Below are 20,850 nucleotides of genomic sequence, written 5' to 3'. Positions count from 1 at the left end.
CATATACACATGCACTATGATTTTCAAGCGATTTTCATGCACAATGGTTTTTGTCAAATCGGTATTACAAACTTCGCTGAGGAACAATCATGACAAGACAATCCGAACTTACAAGTGGGTGTCTTGAAAATGCCGAATGAAGGACTTCCGATCTAAAGGGCTTTCTCTCATTCTCATTGAAAAGGCTGATTTATGAGAATCACTCCATCTCACCTTCATCATGTGGACAAGGGTCCGAGTATTCTCGCAAGGGGTACGACCTTACCAATGAGAGGTCTTTGTCGGGGCCGTAACATGGGCTTGGTCAATGGCTTAGCAAAAGGGGACTCTTTGAGTCAAGGCTATTGAAAGAACAATACTACTTGATCGTCTCCGGTTTACAAGTCAAGAACCCCGCAAAACGAGATAGAAATGGACTTGCTCGCACTTCTTCGAGCTAAGCATAAACATCCGAATCCTTCGTTAGTTCAAGTACCCTAATCCGAAGAGACTTTACAAGGAACGTAACGTAGGCTAGGCTCATGGGTTGAGAAATGAATAGATCATTAGGCTCAAAATGTATAATTGGGGTGAATAAGTTGGTGATCATCTTGGCATTGTCACCGGTCTTCTTGTTCATTCTTGGGAGTTGTCTTTTTAGCGAATGCTTCATTGGGCTTGAATTCACCACTTCTTTAAATTTGTAGGACTATGACTATCCCAATCGGGGATGATTTTGATACACTTATCTTTCATCCTTGGGCATTGGCCTTGCTTTTACCAGGCACACCGCTCTTTCTTGCCCACTAAACTCTTTTTTTTTTTTTTTACACTTGACATACGCCGTTTACAATGCATATGTTGGCCAACTATACTCTGACTGAATGATTCAACATTAGACTTCCAGAGGTAATTGCCTTCGATTGACATTCCGAATATCTTTGCCGCTCGGCGGTGACAACTTTTACCTTGCCCCAATGTGGGGATGATCACCAACTCGGTTTAAGAAATGAATTTGCAGGCTTAATTGGGCTTAGCAAAGGATAGAATGTGTATAGGATAGAGAAAGAAATGCTCTTCGTCATCCTAAGGCACTTGAACTTCGTAGACATTCATCTGAAAAAGCAACACTCGAAGATTGATGCAAGTGAGAGCAAGACAATCTCTATTCATTTTCACCTTATAATGCGACTTACCTCCTGTTTGCCCGATGTGGGTGGTTCTTGACAGGGGTAATTTGAAAGAATTTCTCCAAGTGTTTAGGCTCAAAGTGGCGAAACAATGGATAACTCAGTGTTTGGGATAGAGAAATGAACCGCCTTTCGTCATTTCGGTTGCCGTACCTTTGCGAGATAACCCTTTACCTTACGGACATGAAATTTTTTACTCAACTCATCGGGATTAGTGCATGGGACTATGTATAGGATAGGGCTTGCCTTCCATCATCCCAATGTACCTCATCCGACACATTCAAGTCATTCCACATGAGTTATCAGATTGTCTAAATAGATTTCCCTTTTGAAGTCGATGATGCAGACCGACAAAATAACCATGCAGAATTTAAAGCCAAAGCACACATCTTAACTTGAAACCATTTATTCATCGATTGAAATGTTTGCAACTCTAAATACGAAAACCAAACACTTGAAAACTTTTGCTTTGCAAAGTGTTAAATTCTATCGGGAAAAATACATCTTCACAGCATCGAGAATTAACGGGAGTGGAAAACTCACGACCATCCATTTCGGGAAAATCGGGCACCTCGAGGAAGTACCTTTTTAACCACATATAGACCAATGTAGTTTGGGGCTAATTTGCCCGAATAGGAAAAGGCAAGCGGTAAGATTTCCTTAGGACTAGGTCAATTACACTGGAAGTGTCTTTGACGTATACTTTCGGTTGAAGAATCCAACTATTCTCATGCGGCAATCGGATCAAGTGTTTCGTCTCACTTTCAAGGAGATTTGCTCTTATCTTTACTTCCTTGGGTTCCTCCGTATCACTCAGGTTAACAAGTGATGGTTGAGTCTCAAGTAAGAACTTTGGACCTTTCATGTCGTTCTAGGCCACGCGGCATTTACGAGGAACCCTCAAGATCATTGAGATCATCAAGATGTCATCGTTGAATATAATGCACCCGATTGGACCGTTCCCATACTCTTGCATGTCACAAGATTGCCCCACGAAACATAAAGTAGGGGTTCGGAAGGACAAACGGGGCTAAACGGTGTATTTTTTTTCGATTTGTTTTTTTTTTGTGACTTTTTCGAAATTCTTTTCAAAACGGTTTTAACACGAGGAAGCATGAAGAAGCCCGGGCCTCGAATTCTCCTTGGACTATATTTTCTTTTATCGGTTGGATATCATCACCGGCTGGTTTGATGTACCTCAACATGCCCTCAAAAATGAAAATAATTTGTAATTTCATTGATTATCACCGAATGAATTACATTTATTGAATGGAAATTGTAACGATGAGTCCTAGAAATGAAAAATCCTAAAAAGCAGCTCGAGATGGGGCAAGTCCTAGAAAGTAGTAAAAATTCCCGCGGGGAGTGTGCGAAAAAATTAAAGGTGCTACTCTTGCGGGCCGGTGCCCATTCCTCCAACGGTCCTTCCTCGATGGCTCCAATAAAGAAATCATCGAATAGGGTAGTGATTCCTTCCATCGCATCATCAAGGTTTTACGTCCTGGAGGTGTCGGATCATCCGTACCTCCCCATCCGTCAGGGACAATATCTACGAGCCACCCGTCTCTCAGCCCCATCTCAATATGTTCGCCTATGGAGATGAGTTGATTGAAGCTCTCAGCCGGAATGGCTACCATCCGATTACGGTACTCGAACGGGAGAGTTTTAATGAACATCCTCTTCAATTCACCGTCTATGGGTTTGGGACAACCTCGAGCGGCTATATTTCTCCATCGATAGCATAATCTTTGAATGACTCAGTCTTTTTCATCCGAGCACGCTCGAGGTCTTCGCAGTGGGAATGATGTTCGTTATGAACTTGTCTTACGCTTTAGAAATGCTTCACTAACTTCCTTCCAGGTTTTGAGGCTATTTATCTTCTTCATGAGATACCGGTTCAAGGCGGGACCCGTCAAACTTGCTTGAAATGCATGAATCGTCGGGAGTTCATTATCAACGACGGGTCATTTGTACGTGATATAGGCTGCAGTGGGCTTTGGGCGGGAGGTGCCATTGTACTTGTCAAAGTCATCTTGAACTTCTTTGGGATTTTGATGCGTGTGCGCAGGACAGGTCGATCGAAGGTGAATCCTGTGCCAGACCTTCCAGTTTCCTTCACTCTCTCTTCAAGTTTGTTGACCCGTTCATCGGGTTTGTCCTTGTTGACGATAATTTGGACGGGGTCATCTACTAAATCGGGAAGATCGTCATCTTCCTCACTATCGGCATTCTTTCCACGTTTCTTCTTTGGGGCCGATGCCTCAGGGGATGCAAGAATGGGAGTCAGTCGAAGGGCTTTGATCTCGGCGGACATCTGTTGCATTGCGGTGAGGAATTGCTTCATTTGGTCCTCAATGCCAACGACACGATCTCGTAAGTCGGTTTGGTCAGCCATTCTAGTTCTCGACCGCGCACGAATAGGCGGCGTGATCGGTCCGTAGTTACCCGATGTAAAGGAAATGAACTAAATAAGCACATGGTCAAGACAAGGTTGGTCCATGACACGCTTCTAGTCTTTTTTAGTTTATTCATGAAAATATGCGCATATGGACGAGACTTTATGGAAAGGTGCTATAAGCAATATAAATAACAGAAATATAAATAACACTCTAGACACAACCTAGAAATAGACGCATCGAAATCCCTAATCATAAAACTAGGAAAACCAAAATTAAGACTCCCTAGAAACTATGAGCGAAAACAAATTCTCTAAAGCTTTTTTTTCCGCCATTTTTATTATAAAAACAATGACAACCTCTTGTGAAAATAATTACCTATGACATACCCAGAAATAAATTCTCTAAAAAAAAGGCTTTCTTTCTTTCTTTCTTTTTCTTTTCAAAGGACTCAATGATTATGGCTTTCAAATTAAAACCTACCTAGACCTGTCATGGACCACCCAAAAAAAAATACGAGAAAATAAGTAAAGCTTGCAAGATAAAGGTTCGGAAGACTTACTTCACCTGGTAGAACCATGGCAACCACATAGACATGCGCATGAAATGTGAGATTCGATTTCTATCTAGACTCGGCTTGCAAAGTGGAGACGAGGATTACCAGAGCTAAACCGGTCATGGTGGTGGTTGAGGGATTCCCACGACTCACGGCTTAGTTAAGGAGCCGACCCGGGTTGCAAAGGGTGCAACCGTGGTGGGAACTCAATGACAGTGAAAGAACTTTCGGGACTGAGGAGGGCGACCCGTACCACACGGGTGTGGTGGGGTGTCACGCCGTCTCGATACCATCCTAAACTGTGCCGCCCGGTCCGGCGGGTAGTGTGTGCGGTGTAGTGTAAATGCAAGGCATGCACAACATGTTATATCAAACGGCGCTTTGTGCATAAAATAAACCATACATCCAAACACCTCCACCGCTGAAAACAAGGGTTAACAATCACGCCTCCCCTTATACCTCCCATTCTGCAAAAACATTTAACACCTAAAATGTTAGGGACGTACACAGGATCCTTTCTGCCAAACAAAAAAAAAAATTTTGAAAGAAAAAGCTGGCCTAAGTCCACTAAGAGTTTTAACTCAAATCCCAGTAGTCGCAGAAGTATCGCGACCTAAAATTTACTCTCGAGGCTAATGGATTGTTAAGACTAAGCCTAACTCGGGCCCTCCCTAAGCCCTACTAGATTCGCAACTTAGGGTTTAAATTTTTAACATGCAAAAGTTTTCATGCTTGGAGCCGCCACTAATCAATTTATGGTAGGTTGATTAGAAACCTAAATAAAACATAGGGAGATATGTTTTATTCCTACGAACTAGAGATTCTAAGCCGGGGACTTGATTACGCTAGATCGGTCTACAGCAGCCCGGTACCTTTTCTTTTCAAAAATGTTTTGGCAGGCGGTTTAGATCCATTTCAACTTAGTTACTAACATGTGAGGTGTTCAATGCAGTCATAAACCACCCGATTTAACACCGAAAGCATTAAATAAATTGCAAGTTTGGAAGAATTACTTACTGGAAGCAACGTAAGCATCTGCATTGTTAGCTAGAAAATCACATTGACACCCTAATATGATTTCTAATTAACAAGCAATTCACTCAATTTCTTTTTTTGGATTTTCACTTATTTAAATGAAATCTAGCCTATATGCAATGACATGCGAAAATGACATGCGATTAATGCAACCTAGCATGCAAACTATATGTCGTGCGACGACGTGACCTATTTCTAATGACGGACGAATGATTATTTTGGTATTTTCTCAATTTAAATTCGGAATAATAAAAATGCCTAAATTAACATGCAAACTATGATGACTTAATCTACCCTAGCATGATTTCTTTTAGGATTTTTGTTAAAATTCGAAATAATGAATAACCTGAATAATCTATTAAGATTAGAATATTACTTAATTTAAACTAGGAACTAGATCATCTCAAGTCCTAATTTAAATTAAATAACTACTCTATCTTCTAGATACATTTAGGATTCCTAGACATGCAAAAACTCTAATTCAAATCTAATTAATATTTTTGAATTTTCTGTTTATTTGAAAAGGAAAGCAATTAAAAAACAAGGATAGCAACCACATTCAAAACGTCAGCGGGATCCGCCATATTTGTTTCAAACTCGGATTAGGCACAAAAATGTCAAACTATCGGTCATATACATAGGGTTATAGATATCGACGGAAAAGCCGATTATTCAAATTTGGAAGCGGATAAAAATCGTTATAAATGCCCAAGTGGTTATGGATATGATAATAATTTTCCGTATCGCAGCGTATCGAACCTTAGGGATAAGGTCGGATAGTCGTCAGGATACGTTCTTTAAATTAGGAAGTTTTCCTAATTTTGGGTGTTTAAAAATATTGCGATATATCGAACATTATCACCAAGATATCTAAATATCACATGATATTCGCGAAATATTGGCAAACCATATTAGGAAATTAAATATTACTGAAAATATCGGATAATGTTGAATTACCAATTTGCAGATAATTCCCAAATTCAAATCGACTCGGGATCGAGTTTGCGGATCGGGATCGGACTCGGACTGACGGGCGACAGCGGCGTCGCGCGGCGGCTCACGGTGGCGTCCGCGACAGGCGCGGTGGAGCGCGCGGTGGTGGCGGGACCAACGGCGGGTTGCTGCTGGTGCTTGGCTCGGCTTGGAAAGAAGCCGATTTGGTTCAGCGAGCACAGCAAGAACGTCGGCGCTCGCTGGATCGCTACCGGAAATTCGCTGCTGTGTGGACGTTGCTGTGGTATTCAAAGAGGACCTCCAGGAGTCGTCCAAATTGATTGAGACACGCCAGACCGGGACTGTGACGGTGCTATAGTGGCTGGCAACGAGCACTAATTCCGCTGGATCGCTATGCTCAACGTCGGAGAGGATGAGCTCGCCGAAATCTGCAGAAAATCATCTAGAATTACTGGAAACTGCTCGGGATCACTGGCTGCTATCTCTGGGCGCTCGCTGATTGGTGGAGCAGCGTCTCAGACGTGAAGGGCTGAGGAAGGGACAACTCCGGATGTTGGAGGCGCGGAGGTGCCGAGTGGGACGTGATATCATCCGCAGGAAATAAAGCAACAATTGTTCATGAGGTGGAGTCAACACATGGCAGTCAAGGGAGAGCTTCTTTGAATGTGTCCACGTCTTCTTCTCTGTGGCCGTGCTTCTCCGAATGTGTCCCTCTCTTCACGATTTTCTTTTTCTCTCAATGGTGGCCGTGGATGTCTGTGTTTCCTACGAAAATTCTCAACCGAAAATTATGAGAGTCACGATTATGACAGCATGCATAACGTATTTATATCGCATTACTAGGTTAATTAACGAGCTTCTAGTCTTAATGGGAACTGAGGCTTGGGCTTAGGTTTAATTTAATTTAAATGGGCTGATTTAACTTGGGCTTTTATTTAATTAAGCATAATGGGCTGAATTAAACTCAAATTAAAACAACCGAGCCGTTTGACTGTAATTCCCGTACTTGCCTTCCGAAGGCGAGCCGTCTCGTTCGATGAAATTTTAAGCTCATTCGCCCTTGCCAATCTGATGCAAAAAATGCAATTAAATTAAATGGACCTAAACTATATGTTTATGCAATTTAAATATTTTTTTGTTTAGGGGTTAAAAATTTAATCCCTACTTTTCTATGCAAATTACACTAAATGATACGCCAAAATTTAGGTGTCAACAATTAATTCCCGAGCAATGTGCAGATTAATGGTCTAGTGTATTTGTAAGTTAAACATTTATAGCGCAAGAAAATTGAAAATATTTTCATGATCAAATAGACCCTTAAAATGTCAAATCCTTTATCATCCATTAATAATATTGCACGAGCGCACTTTTTCTTTTTGTTTTGTGTGTATATATATTGTTTTGGCCCCGAGATGTGTTTGGCCTATGTTGAACTATATGTATGGATGAGCTTAATTCAAGAATAAATTACAGGTCCTTGTTTTGCAAGCAACTTTGACATTGGGCAGGATTCTCTACGTGCACCTTCAAGGCATGGCTATATTGCTCTCTCTTTGGGCTAAATTAATGTTAAAAGCACTAACTCTTGAGCAACCTGTTTATGTGCACCAACCTAGTCAGAGAAATAAAAAGGCAATTTTGGCCAAGAAGACTAGAGATTTTAGTAAAGCTTGTGGGGGCATGACTACAATAGATAGCACTTAATAAAACATCGAACTTCAGATCTCACACTTTTCTTAGACATAAGATCCTTGTCATTTTACCATTTGGGCAATCTGGTCACGAGCCTCGTCTTTCGTTTCCTTAAGACCGGGGTTAGCTACAGGTTGTTTTTAGTCTTGATATTGATTTAGTTGCCAAAATAATGACGAGGTTCATGTTCATGGCTATCTAATTTGACACAATGCATTCGAGCATAGAATCCCCTACAGCTAATTTAGTGGTTAATGAGCCCACCGTCGTGTCAATTAAGCTCGTGATACAAGTACAATTCCCCCATATCGCCAGCTCAAACAATTTGTTATGCCAACACCTTGATTTTGAAACACGTACTACCTAATCGATGAGGTTAGTTGAACATTTTTTGTAAACCTAACTTTGCCTACGTAAAGATGACTCATATTAAAAAGCCAAGCATATTATTATCCCTCTCCGTTTGATATTAGACAAATGCACCATCAACTCACATGATATCTTAGTTGTGTTTAGGTGGATCGTCGGGATCTCAATGGCCTGCTGATGACTACCATTCCAAAGCATAATTTGTTAGGCGATGAGAGTTGGCATGTATATTACCGCATATCTATGAGGGCCTTCCTGTTTCGCCTCGGTTTCGCACTATCGCTTGGGCCAGTGCACCCGACCAAATCAAGGCCCAATTCTATTGATAATAGTCGCTTGCTTTATGTGATGTAGTTGCAATTGTAGGCCCATTAGTAGGATGGCCTTGTTAATTCTTTGTTGCCGACCAATCAAAAGCCTCATCAATCATGATTGGACTATATGGCCTTAATCTTTGGCTGCAGAAGTAATACCTAATTCAATATATTAAGGTTCAATGAAATCAAGATTTAAAAATTACTTTATACTCGATAAAATTAATGATTGAAAACAGAGCGAGGGACTGCACAACTTCTCAGAATAGAGGTCACAAACGGAGAGAAGCTATGTCGTATAAGTCCTCTCATTTAATTTACTTTTGCACCTATATTAGGGAAAATTCCAAATCAGTACCCAAAGTTGGGCCATTTTCTCAAAAAAGGGTCCAAAGTGAACATAGTGTCAAATAAGGACATGAAGTGCCCAATCAGTCTCAAATAGGGACCCGAAGTGCCCAATTAGTCTCAAATAAGGGCCTGGGTTCGCCGGCCGATCAAATGCTCACTAGCCGGCTAGCACGTTACTGTTCCGGCGACCGGAACAAGGATAGTTTTGTCTTTCTTTTTTTTTCCTTTTTCTATTTTTTTCTTTTCCTTTTCCTTTTTTGTTTTTTTTTTCTCTCTTTTCCCTCTACCGGCCATAGCCGGGGTCGGCAGAGGTTGCCGGCCTCAGGTGGAGGCCGCCCTCGCCGGCATCGGGCCCTTGCCCGACACCGGCAAGGGCGGCCCTGGGTTTCCCTCGCCGGTGTCGGGCGAGGGCCGCCCTCGCTTGGGGCGGGCGAGGGTGACCCTCGCCAGATCTGGCGAGAGCAACCCTTGGTCTCACCGGATCTGGGGAGGGTCACCCTCGCCCGCCCACCCCGGGCGAGGGCCGCCCTCGCCCGATGTCGGCGAGGGAAACCTAGGGCTGCCCTTGCCGGCAACCTTTGCCGGCCTCGGCTATGGCCGGCGGAGGGAAAAGAGAAAAAAAAAACAGAAAAGGAAAAGGAAAAGAAAAAAAACAGAAAAACGAAAAAAAAGAAAAAGACAAAACTATCCTTGTTCCGGTTGCCGGAACAGTAATGTGCTCGCTGGCCGGTGAGCATTTGACCCACCGGCGAACTCAGGCCCTTATTTGAAACTAATTAGGCACTTCGAGTCCCTATTTGAGACTGATTGGGCACTTCAAGCCCTTATTTGACATTATGTCCATTTTGGACCATTTTTTGAGAAAATGGCCCCACTTTGGATACTGATTTGGAATTGTCCCCCTATATTATGTTTAAGCCCGGATATCTCAACACTTAGCATTCATATAGGAAAGGACTAATGCTCGCTTCAAGGTCAACGACCTCTATGGGATGTGTATCCAATCCATCTTCTATTGAGTCTTCACATTTCAGCGAGGTCGGGACGAAGATCTCCGGAATCACCAGCTAGGGAGTCCCCCCTATTCCCAGGCTCTGATGAACGTAAGCACCGGCATACGAGGTAGCGTCCACGGTTAGCTGTTAGAAATCCTTTGAAAAGCAAGTAGTTAACTACCTTAGTTTTGGCTATATTTAGGTGGATGACAGGTTCTGCAGGGTAAACTTGAGCTAGGTAGATTAGTTTCACTAATTTATTCGGTAGGAAACTGGAATTCAAGACAGGAGGCTTTCGCCGATGCTGATCTTTAAACTGGTAGCTGTAGCCTGTTGTTTGCAAGCAAGTGGGTTGGTTTTGAGTCGAATGTTCGAGCGAACATAGCCTTCAGTGCCCTACTATCAGAGTTCTATTCTGCAGCTAATTGTGCTACTTTTAATCCTTATTTTCGAGCATCTTTGTATGACTCTCGTTGTATCGCAGCGACAGATCTCTCCCATCAACAATGTTCAGAGTTTATAGCGGGAAATCTATCATTTGCTCGTTAGAAAGAATGATACGGGCGATCTTTCGAGATATGATTCAAATGATTGTCTATTCCCTGATTACGTGCATCAGCTTAATACTTGAATTTATATTAACTACTGCCACTTAAGCTGGTTTTCGCAGTTAAAAAGGACAAATAAAAGGACATATATCTTTAAAAGGCAATAAGAGAGATCAGATGACATAGAGACCGAACAACGAAGACAAACTCTCTCTGTGTGATTTAACTTGCAGATTGACTTCCATGAAGATTTACATATTTACTCATGCCTCTGAGGCTCAGTCGATATATCCCGATTGCCCCGCGACATAGTCGATGATTCCCTCACCGGCTTTCTGGCCGTGACCTTCTGTCGAGAGCTTGGAAATCCCGCCAAAGGCGAATATTGTGACCAAGAACACGGCTGTGGAGACAAAGAGAGGCCAGAAGTAAGCCAAGATGGTCATCAATCTAGGTGCTGCGTATACCATAAGAGAAATTGCTGTGACTCCAATGACTGCCATGGCTATTTGATTCTTGTATTGCGAAATCTGAGCAGCGATGTCCATGGCCATTGAGAGAGACAGAGAGACAGAGAGGCTTTCTTTAGGAATGGGTGTTAAAGACTATTGTTATGTATTTAATGGAAGTCCTTATATATTTGATTTGTTTAAAGGTTCATGCTTTTCGTACATTATCTGCTTTGCCTATAAAGTCCCTCACCCAATTGCTTTAATTGCAGAGATACCCTCTTGCTATTAAAAAACTAAATACTAGGAGAAAATTGTAAGAGAGAGTAGAGAAAAAATTCAGAAAGAATTTTGCCAAGAACACTCTGTGTTTAAGCTTAATACTGAGTGCACAAGCTGTGTAATCTTTTTCAACACCTCCAACATTCGTCTCCGTCGATATGAATAGGAAGTTATTTGTTAAAGATCTATTTTGGCCATGATTTTAAAAGTACTTGATCTTGTATTTTTCGCTAAATACACGGACTTTCGAATTAGAATTTATGTTAAAATGGACGAACCAAGAAGAAATTATATATTTTCTTTGCTTGTGAATCTAGGTTTAGAATGTATAGGTTTATATGCCTTGACTATTTTTTGAAGAGCCCACTTTTTCAATCCAAACGAAGATTAGCGGAGAGGAATTGGCATAACTTTCCCTTTTCTCCTTCCTACTAATTGACTTCATGAAAAGATTAGGTTATCGAGAAAATGGGCCTTCTCATTTTTGTCTTGATTCCAATTCATGAAAAGAATGACTTGATGGGGGGTTCTATAGATGTCATTCTTGAAAAGGGCCATTATTATATATAAAAAGGCTTGTTGTCAGCATCCTTGTAGGCCACCAAGTCCTACCACTCAAGATTTGCATTATTCCACTTGCACTTTCGGCAGCAATTATTTTTCTTATCAGTTTCTTGATTCAACATCAACTCATCGATTCTTGAAACAATTTTGCGAAAGTTGTCGATGTTTTCCTAATGTTCTTGTCTACCTCTTACCTACTATTTCTCTATCATTTTTTAGAGAATTGATTTTATGCAGCTCTAATTTTATTTGACTTTGTGGCAAAAACAAGAACGTCTTCTTTCTATCATAGAACTGCAAGAATCGAAGCCATCTGAGTTGTAATCACGATGACCAACGAAGAATTTAGCTTTTGTTACTAGACACAAAGGGCTAGCATTATCCACAAGTTTAAAATGTTCCAAAAGAAAGGTAAACAATTAGACTTAAAAATGAACACATAATTATATGAATAAGTTACCAAAAAAAGAAAAAGTTAAACGGAACATTCTAGCAACGAGAAAGGCAGGTGCTAACCAATGTTATAAAATTCGGACCGGACCGGCTGGTTCAACTGAAAACCGGTCAGGCCTCTAATCCGATTTCTAATCCTTTGCCGGATTGAGTCAAAACCGAGCGAACAAGGTAAATAAATAATTTAGTAACTCTTTTCAATGTTTTCCAAATAAAACTAAAGATTGCCATGAAACAGAAGTGAACTTCTATACTTCACCTTTCTATCAGAAACGACAGTAGACAACTCCGTAACTTAAATTAATGCACTAATTAATGAAAGGTTCTTAACGTTCCCTACCATCTAATTATTACATTGTCCCAAGTCGGATTGCGAAAGTCAATTTCAAATGGAGATAGAAATGGATGTAGGTCATCTGTCTTGACTACTACTCTTTTGGTGTTTCAATATATCTCTACTATTGATTAATGTAATTAAAGTTGTTATCAATGGTTGAGATTTGTTAAAACATTAAAAGGAAGACCGTGCGGGATAGAGGATCTTCATCTATGAAAAATAAGATCTGGAGTTTCGAATATAGAAAAACTCATAGTTTAACATCAATATGTTGGTGATTTAAACTGATCATGACTGAAAGAACAATATTGCTCTAATTCCAGATTTCCACACAAGATAGGATCAGAAAATGTATCAAGTGAAGAAAAGCTTAGAGAAGAAGGGGCCTGGAATTATAAAATCAATACCTTGAAATCTGGATATATTCCTGATAGGCTTCAGCCCAATTGGGTTGTACTGGCCAGGCCATAAATCCATAGATATTGCTTGGGCTCCATCTGAGACTTCAATTCAAGCAATTGCATGTCAACCAAATCCCACACCCCCTAATCAATCCACTTCCTTGAGATGCCAATAATAACGAGAACAATAATAATAATAAATGGAAGAAAGAAAACATTCCTTTGTCTGATGTTCTTGTGAACATGTGCATATGAGACAACCAACAATGGTCCAGCCAGTGTGAACTTGTTCTCAGACACCCATGTTGAGCTCCTTCTGAATGAGAATGTTGAACTCTTCTCACCATTGTAGTAGTGGATAAGCAAGCATAAGAATAGCACCTCTAATGCCCATTGAGTTGGCGCTGGATCATGGTTTTAGATTTAGATTGATGATCTAGGGTCACATATTTAAAGGGTCCCTCTCCCCAAATTCCTTGGTTCAAGGTTCATTTATTGCTTTCCACTTTGTCCAAGATACGTTTAATGTAGACTTTCTTGCCATATAATTATCTAAAGTATTAACTCACAAAATGCTTGAAGTGGTGTTACAGTTCAATTTCAACATCCTTTTGCTTTATTCTATGATATAGAACTTGTGAGGTTTTCACCCATGTAACTTCTTTTACTCTATCACCCACCCTGGGATTGAAATAGTGGCAATGATGTTTTCATACTTTATGCTCAGGAACCGATGGTTGTGCATTCGATTCCTACCATAATGAACTCAGATTTAAGAGGGGAGGCATAACAATGGGTTGGTATGCTAGTTCTCCTCTAATTAGCCGGCTAGATATGGCCATGTCTTGTGCAATAAAATAAATGCATATCACCTAACATTCATAGTTTATCGGTTTGCACGTGAGAAGGGATGATAAAGTCCATCTCTCCGGAACGAGATCAATGTAGGTGTAAGTATTCATGTATACTCACATCACCTGCCATTTTTATTTCCTTTTAACCCTCTGACCATTGCTTCTCGGAAACTTCATCAAGAACAAGAGAGCCAATTATCTAGTTTTCCCTTTTATTTTCATTTATATTTTAGCTTAATGTTCTATTTCTTGATGTAAATTCTTTCTTTCTATCTACTCACCCTCAATCATGTTTATCTCAACGGTTCCAATGGAGTTGGGACCCATTAAAGAGTACTAGAAATGCCAGGTGTCTGGCATTAACATAGCATAGTTAGGTCAATCATTATCTTTAATTTTTTTTGCACACTTTATAATTGCATTATCCCTTGCCCACCTACTCAAGCAAATAAGAGACGCACAAAATAAACTACTCTCCCGCCTCCCAAAATCCCATTTCACATCAGCAGCCAGCGAACAAGAATTCATTGTTCAATAATGCAAATGATTATGATCAGAAACCCCAATCTTGATCAAACCCCTTTTGACTTTTTTTTGGTGCTTTTAAGGATTGGTCAAGCAATGTCCTTTTCTTCAAGAGCCATTGAGGGTGTTGGTAAGGGGGGGTGGTATGGAGTCTTCCCTTCGTCGTCTTCCCAAAACACTTACCGGTGTAGATTTTAGTATTGCCAAATGGCCAAAATACACGAACAAACTCGGATAAAAAATGTTATAAAAATTAATAGCTGCACATCAAGCTGGCTTTCTCTTAATCCAATCATATACTTCCAAGCAAAGATGAATGACTCTCCTCCATTCATTAAACAGTATTTCGTTTTTTGATCTTTCAAGCCACTTCAGTTGGTCCACATCAGGTATGAATCATCAATACCTCATTTACTTAGTTCAAACCCTTGTTTCCTCAGTTGCTTCCATTGAGTAAAAAAATGGCGGCAGCGGTTCAAGGAGGATTTAGCGCTTAAGCAATCAAGAGAAAATTTCTGTCGCGAGGGACACGAGTTTTATCACTGACAATACTAAGTTAGATGCCGGCAATGACAGCATATGAAGGCTTTGAAAAGAAATTATGACTTTTGCAGGTCTGATTAAACGAGATGAGCGAGAGCTTCATTAAGCATTCAAACTATTAAATAGAAAACAACATATTCAATTACTTCAAAAGTTTAGTTAATGAAGAATGATACAATGTGTATTTTTATATCGAATTACTAAATTCTCCCGTGTCGACTAAGGAAACGACGAAAATCTTGATACGTGCATGCGGATGGACTCCATCATTAAAACTTATGTTAGGAAGTTAAAATTGTAATGAATTGAAAATAACACCTAATTTACTGAAAATTATCTAGTTTTCGGATTTTTATTTGGTACACTCGGAGTGCAAAACATCTATGCCACAAGCCGAATTAAGATATCGACAACTACATAGCTTGCCGTTGTAGCAATTTTATTCTTTTCATTAACAGATAATTAATCTTTCCATTTAAAGACTACGCATGATAAATTAGAAATTTAGTGTGTATGATGTCTTTGATGAAAAAAAATCTTGTTTTACCCTATCGAAACTCAAGTAACATGTTGGAATTTGAAAATACGGAATTAAACTAAAAAGTTAAAAACAAATGAGGCATTTCGATAAACAAAAGAATTCACAAACAGAATTAACATTAGAAGTCAAGTGCAATTTCATTATTAGCATTTATATTTATAACATCAAGGAATGTACACTTCCTTCACAAGATTGCTTGCATAAGAAAAATTATTTCTCCAGTAGTACACATAATAAGTCTCCCTTAAGCATTTACATTTGAATAATAGACGGAAAAATTGTCTAATCAGTCTTAATCCTATTGTATGTATGCCAATTCAGTTCTAAACTTTCCAATTAACCTTTGCGCGAAATTCCAGTGTAATTCTTGCGGTCAATTTTGTATGTATGAACGCTGACACGGCGGTAGGCCATGTAGAGCGGTCGGTAATGACAAGTCTGCCATATACGCGATTCTCATCGAAAATTGATCAGAAGGATTGCACTGAAATTTCGTGTAAAGATTTAGGAATAAATTGGCAAAATTGAAAAGTCCATAACTGATGGTATCCGTACATTAAATTTAAGATCAATTGGGAAATTTTTCCAATAATAGCCACTCAATATATAAAATCCATGGTTGAATCTAACTTTAGATGTATAGGTCTATTTGTGAACACAGTTAAAGATTTGGAGTGATACCAACCCCATGTCACAATCATCATTAAACACTGACAAAGATTTCTACCCTATGAGATGAGATAGAAATGCAGGATGATTTTAACTGATTCCCATACCTTGTTTTGGCTTCGGTTGGCCATGCTTGGGTTCTTGATGCAATTCAAAGGTTCCTCTTCTCTCTCAACATATGGCAGCAACAGGAACAACCACCACACTCCCACAGCATTCCTTCTGGAAATACTACTAACACCCACATGTTCATGTCAAACTATGAGTGGTCCAAAATGAAATGAGGATAAAAAAAGAAAAAACCCAACACGAAATGAAATCTGCAAATAAATCATTGTCATTAAACCATGGAAAATCCAACATTTGGGCAAGGAGGTTTCTTTGTAGATAAGTTTGGACTTAAAGATAGGATTTTTTTGAATAGTAATCTTGAAAAGGAAAGAAAATTGAGTAACGGTTAGCATCAGGGGAGGAGGAAAACAAGCCGGCCAAGCCGGCTCTCTGAGAAGTAATTTTCGGATTTTGCTTCAAAACGAGGGCAATGACATCGCCTCCCTCTTGGTCAATTCCTAAAGTACATGCCAACTCTCTATCTTCAATCCTGAAACGCTCTTATAAAGAGTCTTCGTTGTGTTCTCTCGTTCTTGATTATTTACTAGGAAGGTGTGTACTTTGTGATACTGATTAAGCACCGAGAAAGAGATAAAGTCATCAAGAAAAGAGATGGGCTCTGAAGAACAATTTGGAGGACAAGAGCTCTCTCTTTCTCACTCTGACCCCGTTGTTTTAGAGCTCAACCGCTTGCAAAACCTCCTCAAAGGTTCTCTCTCTCTCTCTCTCTCTCTCTCTGGTTTTTCAAGAGAGTCGGTGCACTGTACTTTTGAATTCTGTTGGTTTAGTATGAATCACTGGCTCTGTTTAATCGAGACCCATCATGGGATTAAAATGTGATGTTCAACATGATGTGGAATTCTTGCTTCTAGGTAAAATTTTGGCTTTCTTTTTACATGAAATGATCCAAGGCTTAAAGTTGGTGCGGACATGGTTTGTACAGTCATGGTTCGATAACTTGGAAGTAGTGCTTTCTTTGGTTCTTAATCCTGTAGTTCAGAATGAGGTTATGTCTTCGGCAGGAGGACCCTTGCATGACTCCCTGTAATTTCCTCATTGGGTAATGATTATTCGTCTTGAAGGAGTCATACGGGACACTCCTGTCAATAAATGATGCTAGGACAACTGCCATGAAAAAAATGCAGATAGCTGACGTTGTTGATTGAGAAATGCTCCTGGTTTTCTGAATAAATCATTTAGTCTCTGGGGCATTTGTAATGTCAACCATGTTTCAGATAATTTACGTTGTCGATTGAGAAATGCTCCTTATTTTTTATTAGATGTTTATTGTTTCTTTGGTTCACAATATCTAGCATCCTTAATTATACATCGTCACTTTTTATGCTCAATGCAGAAAAGGATAGAGAATCGGCGAATGCTCAGAGTGAAATCAAGTCTTTAAAAGCGAATGAAGTTCTGAAGGACAAGGTTATAGAGGAGGTATGGGAATATAATGGCATTAATCACATCAATACAATAACCCATTACGTGTTAGTTCAATGTTTTTACCAGCTGCAGAGTAGGACTTTGATTATTCTTCAGTTCATGAAAATGCTCAATACATGAGCTTATATGTTCTTTCATCTCGATTATTTTGGCATGGCAGCTGAAACATATTGTTCAGAAACTGGAGGAAAAACTTGCAATCACTGAAAATTTTCTGCAGCACAAGGTGAATTGCTTCTTCAGACAACACATTAACCGCCTCTATGTCGCAAAATGGGCATAACTTTTCCAACTTCACTACTAATGCAGAATCTGGAAGTCAAGAAACTCGTGAGCGAAAAGAGGGATGCATTGGCTGCACAATATGCTGCGGAGGCGACTATTAGAAGGGTTCATGTGAACCAAAAGGACAATGATTTGCCTCCTGTCGAGTCTGTCATTGCTCCACTAGAGGCTGAGATCAAAATGCATAAGAATGAGGTATCGTATCCTTACTGAATTCAAGATAACAATGTGAAATCCTGTTGATTTCTTATCTTGAAGCACTGCTGGTGACACAATCCCCATGTTTGTTTATCAGATTGCAGCGCTGCAGGAGGACAAGAAGGCTTTAGAACGCCTCACTAAGTCGAAAGAATTAGCTCTGCTTGAGGCAGAGAAGATCTTGCGAAGCGCTTTAGAAAGAGCTTTGATTGTGGAGCAAGTTCAGAACCAGAACTACGAGCTAAAGAGACAGATTGAGATCTGCCAGGCATGATCTTATCATCCTAACAGACACAACCTAAAGGATCTCAATTTGAACAATTCGCAGCAATTCGAGTATCTGGTGATTCTTACGTAGTTTTGCTTCTAAATGTGCAGGAAGAGAACAAGATACTCGAGAAGACCAACCGCCAAAAGGTTTTAGAGGTCGAAAAGTTGAGCCAAACAATTCAAGAACTTGAGGAGGCTATTCTAGCTGGTGGTGCAGCAGCGAATTCTGTTCGTGATTATCGACGGCAGATTTCTGAACTGAATGTACATATGAAATCTTTGTAATCTAGATATCCACATTCTCATTACATTAGTTGAAGTCTAGCTGTTGAACCTATGTCCTACGTTTTCTTCCCTCAGGAAGAGAAGAGGACTCTTGAGAGGGAGCTTGCAAGAGCCAAAGTTTCAGCAAACCGAGTTGCGACTGTGGTGGCCAATGAGTGGAAAGATGACAATGACAAAGTAATGCCCATTAAGCAATGGCTTGAAGAGAGAAGGATACTGCAGGTAATTAAGTTCCTCAGTGACAGAAAACTAGAGATTCAGTAATTGTGTCATTTTTGTGTCTTTTGAATACTTCTTTTCGTTTGCTATGAAAAATTCCTATTTGTTGCTTCCTCGTGAATATGGAACTTCTTTGTGAACTGAGGGAAAATTGACTTCTATTTGTGAGATCAGAGATCCACAGCTATTTGAGCAAAATTTGAAAGCTTCATTACAAAAGGAGGATTAATGATGACAAACTTTACCTTGTTTACTAAGTGAATAGAAATGCTGGGACATGAGGCTTTGCATTCTCTTTGATGGAAATAACATATTTGGCCGTGTAGGCGGAGATGCAAAGATTAAGAGACAAGCTTGCTGTATCAGAAAGAGCAGCCAAGGCAGAAGCACAAATGAAGGTGAAGTCTAAGCTATAGCCATTTTGTATGTAGTTTGTTTCTCCTTTCGTTTTCCTTGGAAACTAATGATGATGTTCTACTATGTTGATCTCAGGAAAAATTTAAGCTGAGGCTAAAGACACTGGAAGAGGGGCTGAGGCACGGGTCAAATGTCTTGGTGAATGCAAACTTTCTTTGTGCATCACCAAAGACTGAAAAATCGAACAAAATATTTAGTTTCCTAACGAGCAATGGTGGACTCAAAAAGAGATCATCATCGCAGCCAAGGGCTTCTATCATTAGAAGCTCTCCCCTTCGGCAACCAAATATGCAGGATGAAGTGGTGAATGTTGCCAGAGAATTCAACGGCATGAATAGTCTAAGAAAGAAATTTGCTTCCGAGGAATATTTGCTGAAAAAAGGTATGTGGGTGTCTAGAAATAAGGTCATTGATAGCACAGGTAAAGAAAATGCGGAAAAGAAGACATATTCAGACGAAAGCATTGACAAGTCTGCCAATGAAAAGAAAGCAGCATCGGGGGCAAGTATGACAGACAGCAATGGTGACACTGAATTGGCAAGCAAAGGAAGTGCCAAGTTGGATAACGAAGACGTGGTCTCAGGCTTTTTATATGACAGACTTCAGAAGGAAGTCATCGGGTTAAGGAAGTTTTCTGAGGTTAAAGATAGCGTCTTGAATGCTAAGGAACAGGAAATTCAGGTAAAGTTTGAGCAATCTCTCTCCCTCTCTCATACACCCATGTGTCTGCACATGTCCACGGATGCGAATAACTGAGGTTGTCAATTTCTTTTCAGATGCTAATGAAGAAGGTGGACACATTGACAAAAGCCATTGAAGTGGAGTCTAAGAAAGTGAAGAGAGAAACAGCAAGCAGAGAAAAGGAAGCAGCGCAGATGAGAGTGGATGAGCTTAAGAACATCAAGAACCTGAAATCGACCAACAGGTAGAAGTAGAAATCCTTTTTCACTCGGCTATCGTGCTCGTAGTTTCTTGATTTACCCTGTCATTTTTCTTTTGTCCTCATTTCTTGCAGCTAATTAGGAGGAACTAAGATCATCTTACTTCAAATCCTTCGATGTCAATCTTCCACTTTTTCCCCCTATATTTAATATTTCTCTTCTCAAACGTTTGACAGGGCGATCAAGGCATGACGCGTAAAGCGAAGGAGTAGATGGAAATTGGAAACTCTGCTACACCAGCAACATCTCTTGATTTATTTTGTGTAAATATTGGTGGAAAGGAAAGAGCTTTACCATTGATTAACTAGTGCAATTTCAGTTCTGATTACTTTGGTTTGTAAAATTAGAACTGATAAATTCTAGGATTGAACTGGGAGTGTGCTTTTTTAGCGCTTGAGATTGACAAGAATGGTATTTCTTGCTCATACTATATAAATAGCGAGCCTACCTCATGAGAGATTGAACTCGATCATCTTCGAATATATACAAAGTCGAGTATTTGCTAAGCAATTCAACTTCAGCTACAAAGAAACAGAGATATATTACCAGGGTCTCTCTCTCGCATCATCTACACACTTTAACACAAAAAGTTTTAGATCTAGGCATTGCCAGCTACACTGAAACGTCCTCGAGGCGACCCGTAACTTCAACAGTTCTGGACTTCTGGTATAGTGGCTAAAG

The 20,850-nt window shown here is 40.0% G+C and overlaps 1 protein-coding gene across 2 annotated transcripts; it reads left to right on the top strand.

The window, feature by feature from the left end:
- The first annotated feature begins 16,447 nt into the window (after nt 1–16,447).
- LOC115689289 (microtubule-associated protein 70-5) lies at nt 16,448–20,594 on the top strand. 2 transcript variants are annotated; one of them, XM_056315825.1, is made up of 12 exons: nt 16,448–16,571; nt 16,657–16,817; nt 17,463–17,548; nt 17,715–17,780; nt 17,864–18,034; nt 18,135–18,305; nt 18,416–18,571; nt 18,668–18,814; nt 19,138–19,209; nt 19,304–19,909; nt 20,005–20,153; nt 20,346–20,594. In XM_056315825.1, the coding sequence occupies exons 2-12, from the start codon at nt 16,721–16,723 to the stop codon at nt 20,359–20,361; spliced, it is 1,737 nt and encodes a 578-aa protein (XP_056171800.1). In that variant the 5' UTR covers nt 16,448–16,571; nt 16,657–16,720; the 3' UTR covers nt 20,362–20,594. The 2 variants fall into 2 exon arrangements, with proteins under 2 accessions (XP_056171800.1, XP_030471152.2); XM_030615292.2 differs by having other exon boundaries at nt 16,460–16,817.
- The last annotated feature ends 256 nt before the right edge of the window (nt 20,595–20,850 follow it).

Source organism: Syzygium oleosum, unplaced genomic scaffold (assembly GCF_021117445.2).
Source record: "Syzygium oleosum isolate NSW1041296 unplaced genomic scaffold, Sole_v2.1 Sole_v2.11, whole genome shotgun sequence".
Classification (NCBI taxonomy): domain Eukaryota; kingdom Viridiplantae; phylum Streptophyta; class Magnoliopsida; order Myrtales; family Myrtaceae; genus Syzygium; species Syzygium oleosum.
This window is presented reverse-complemented; position numbering and strand designations above follow the sequence as displayed.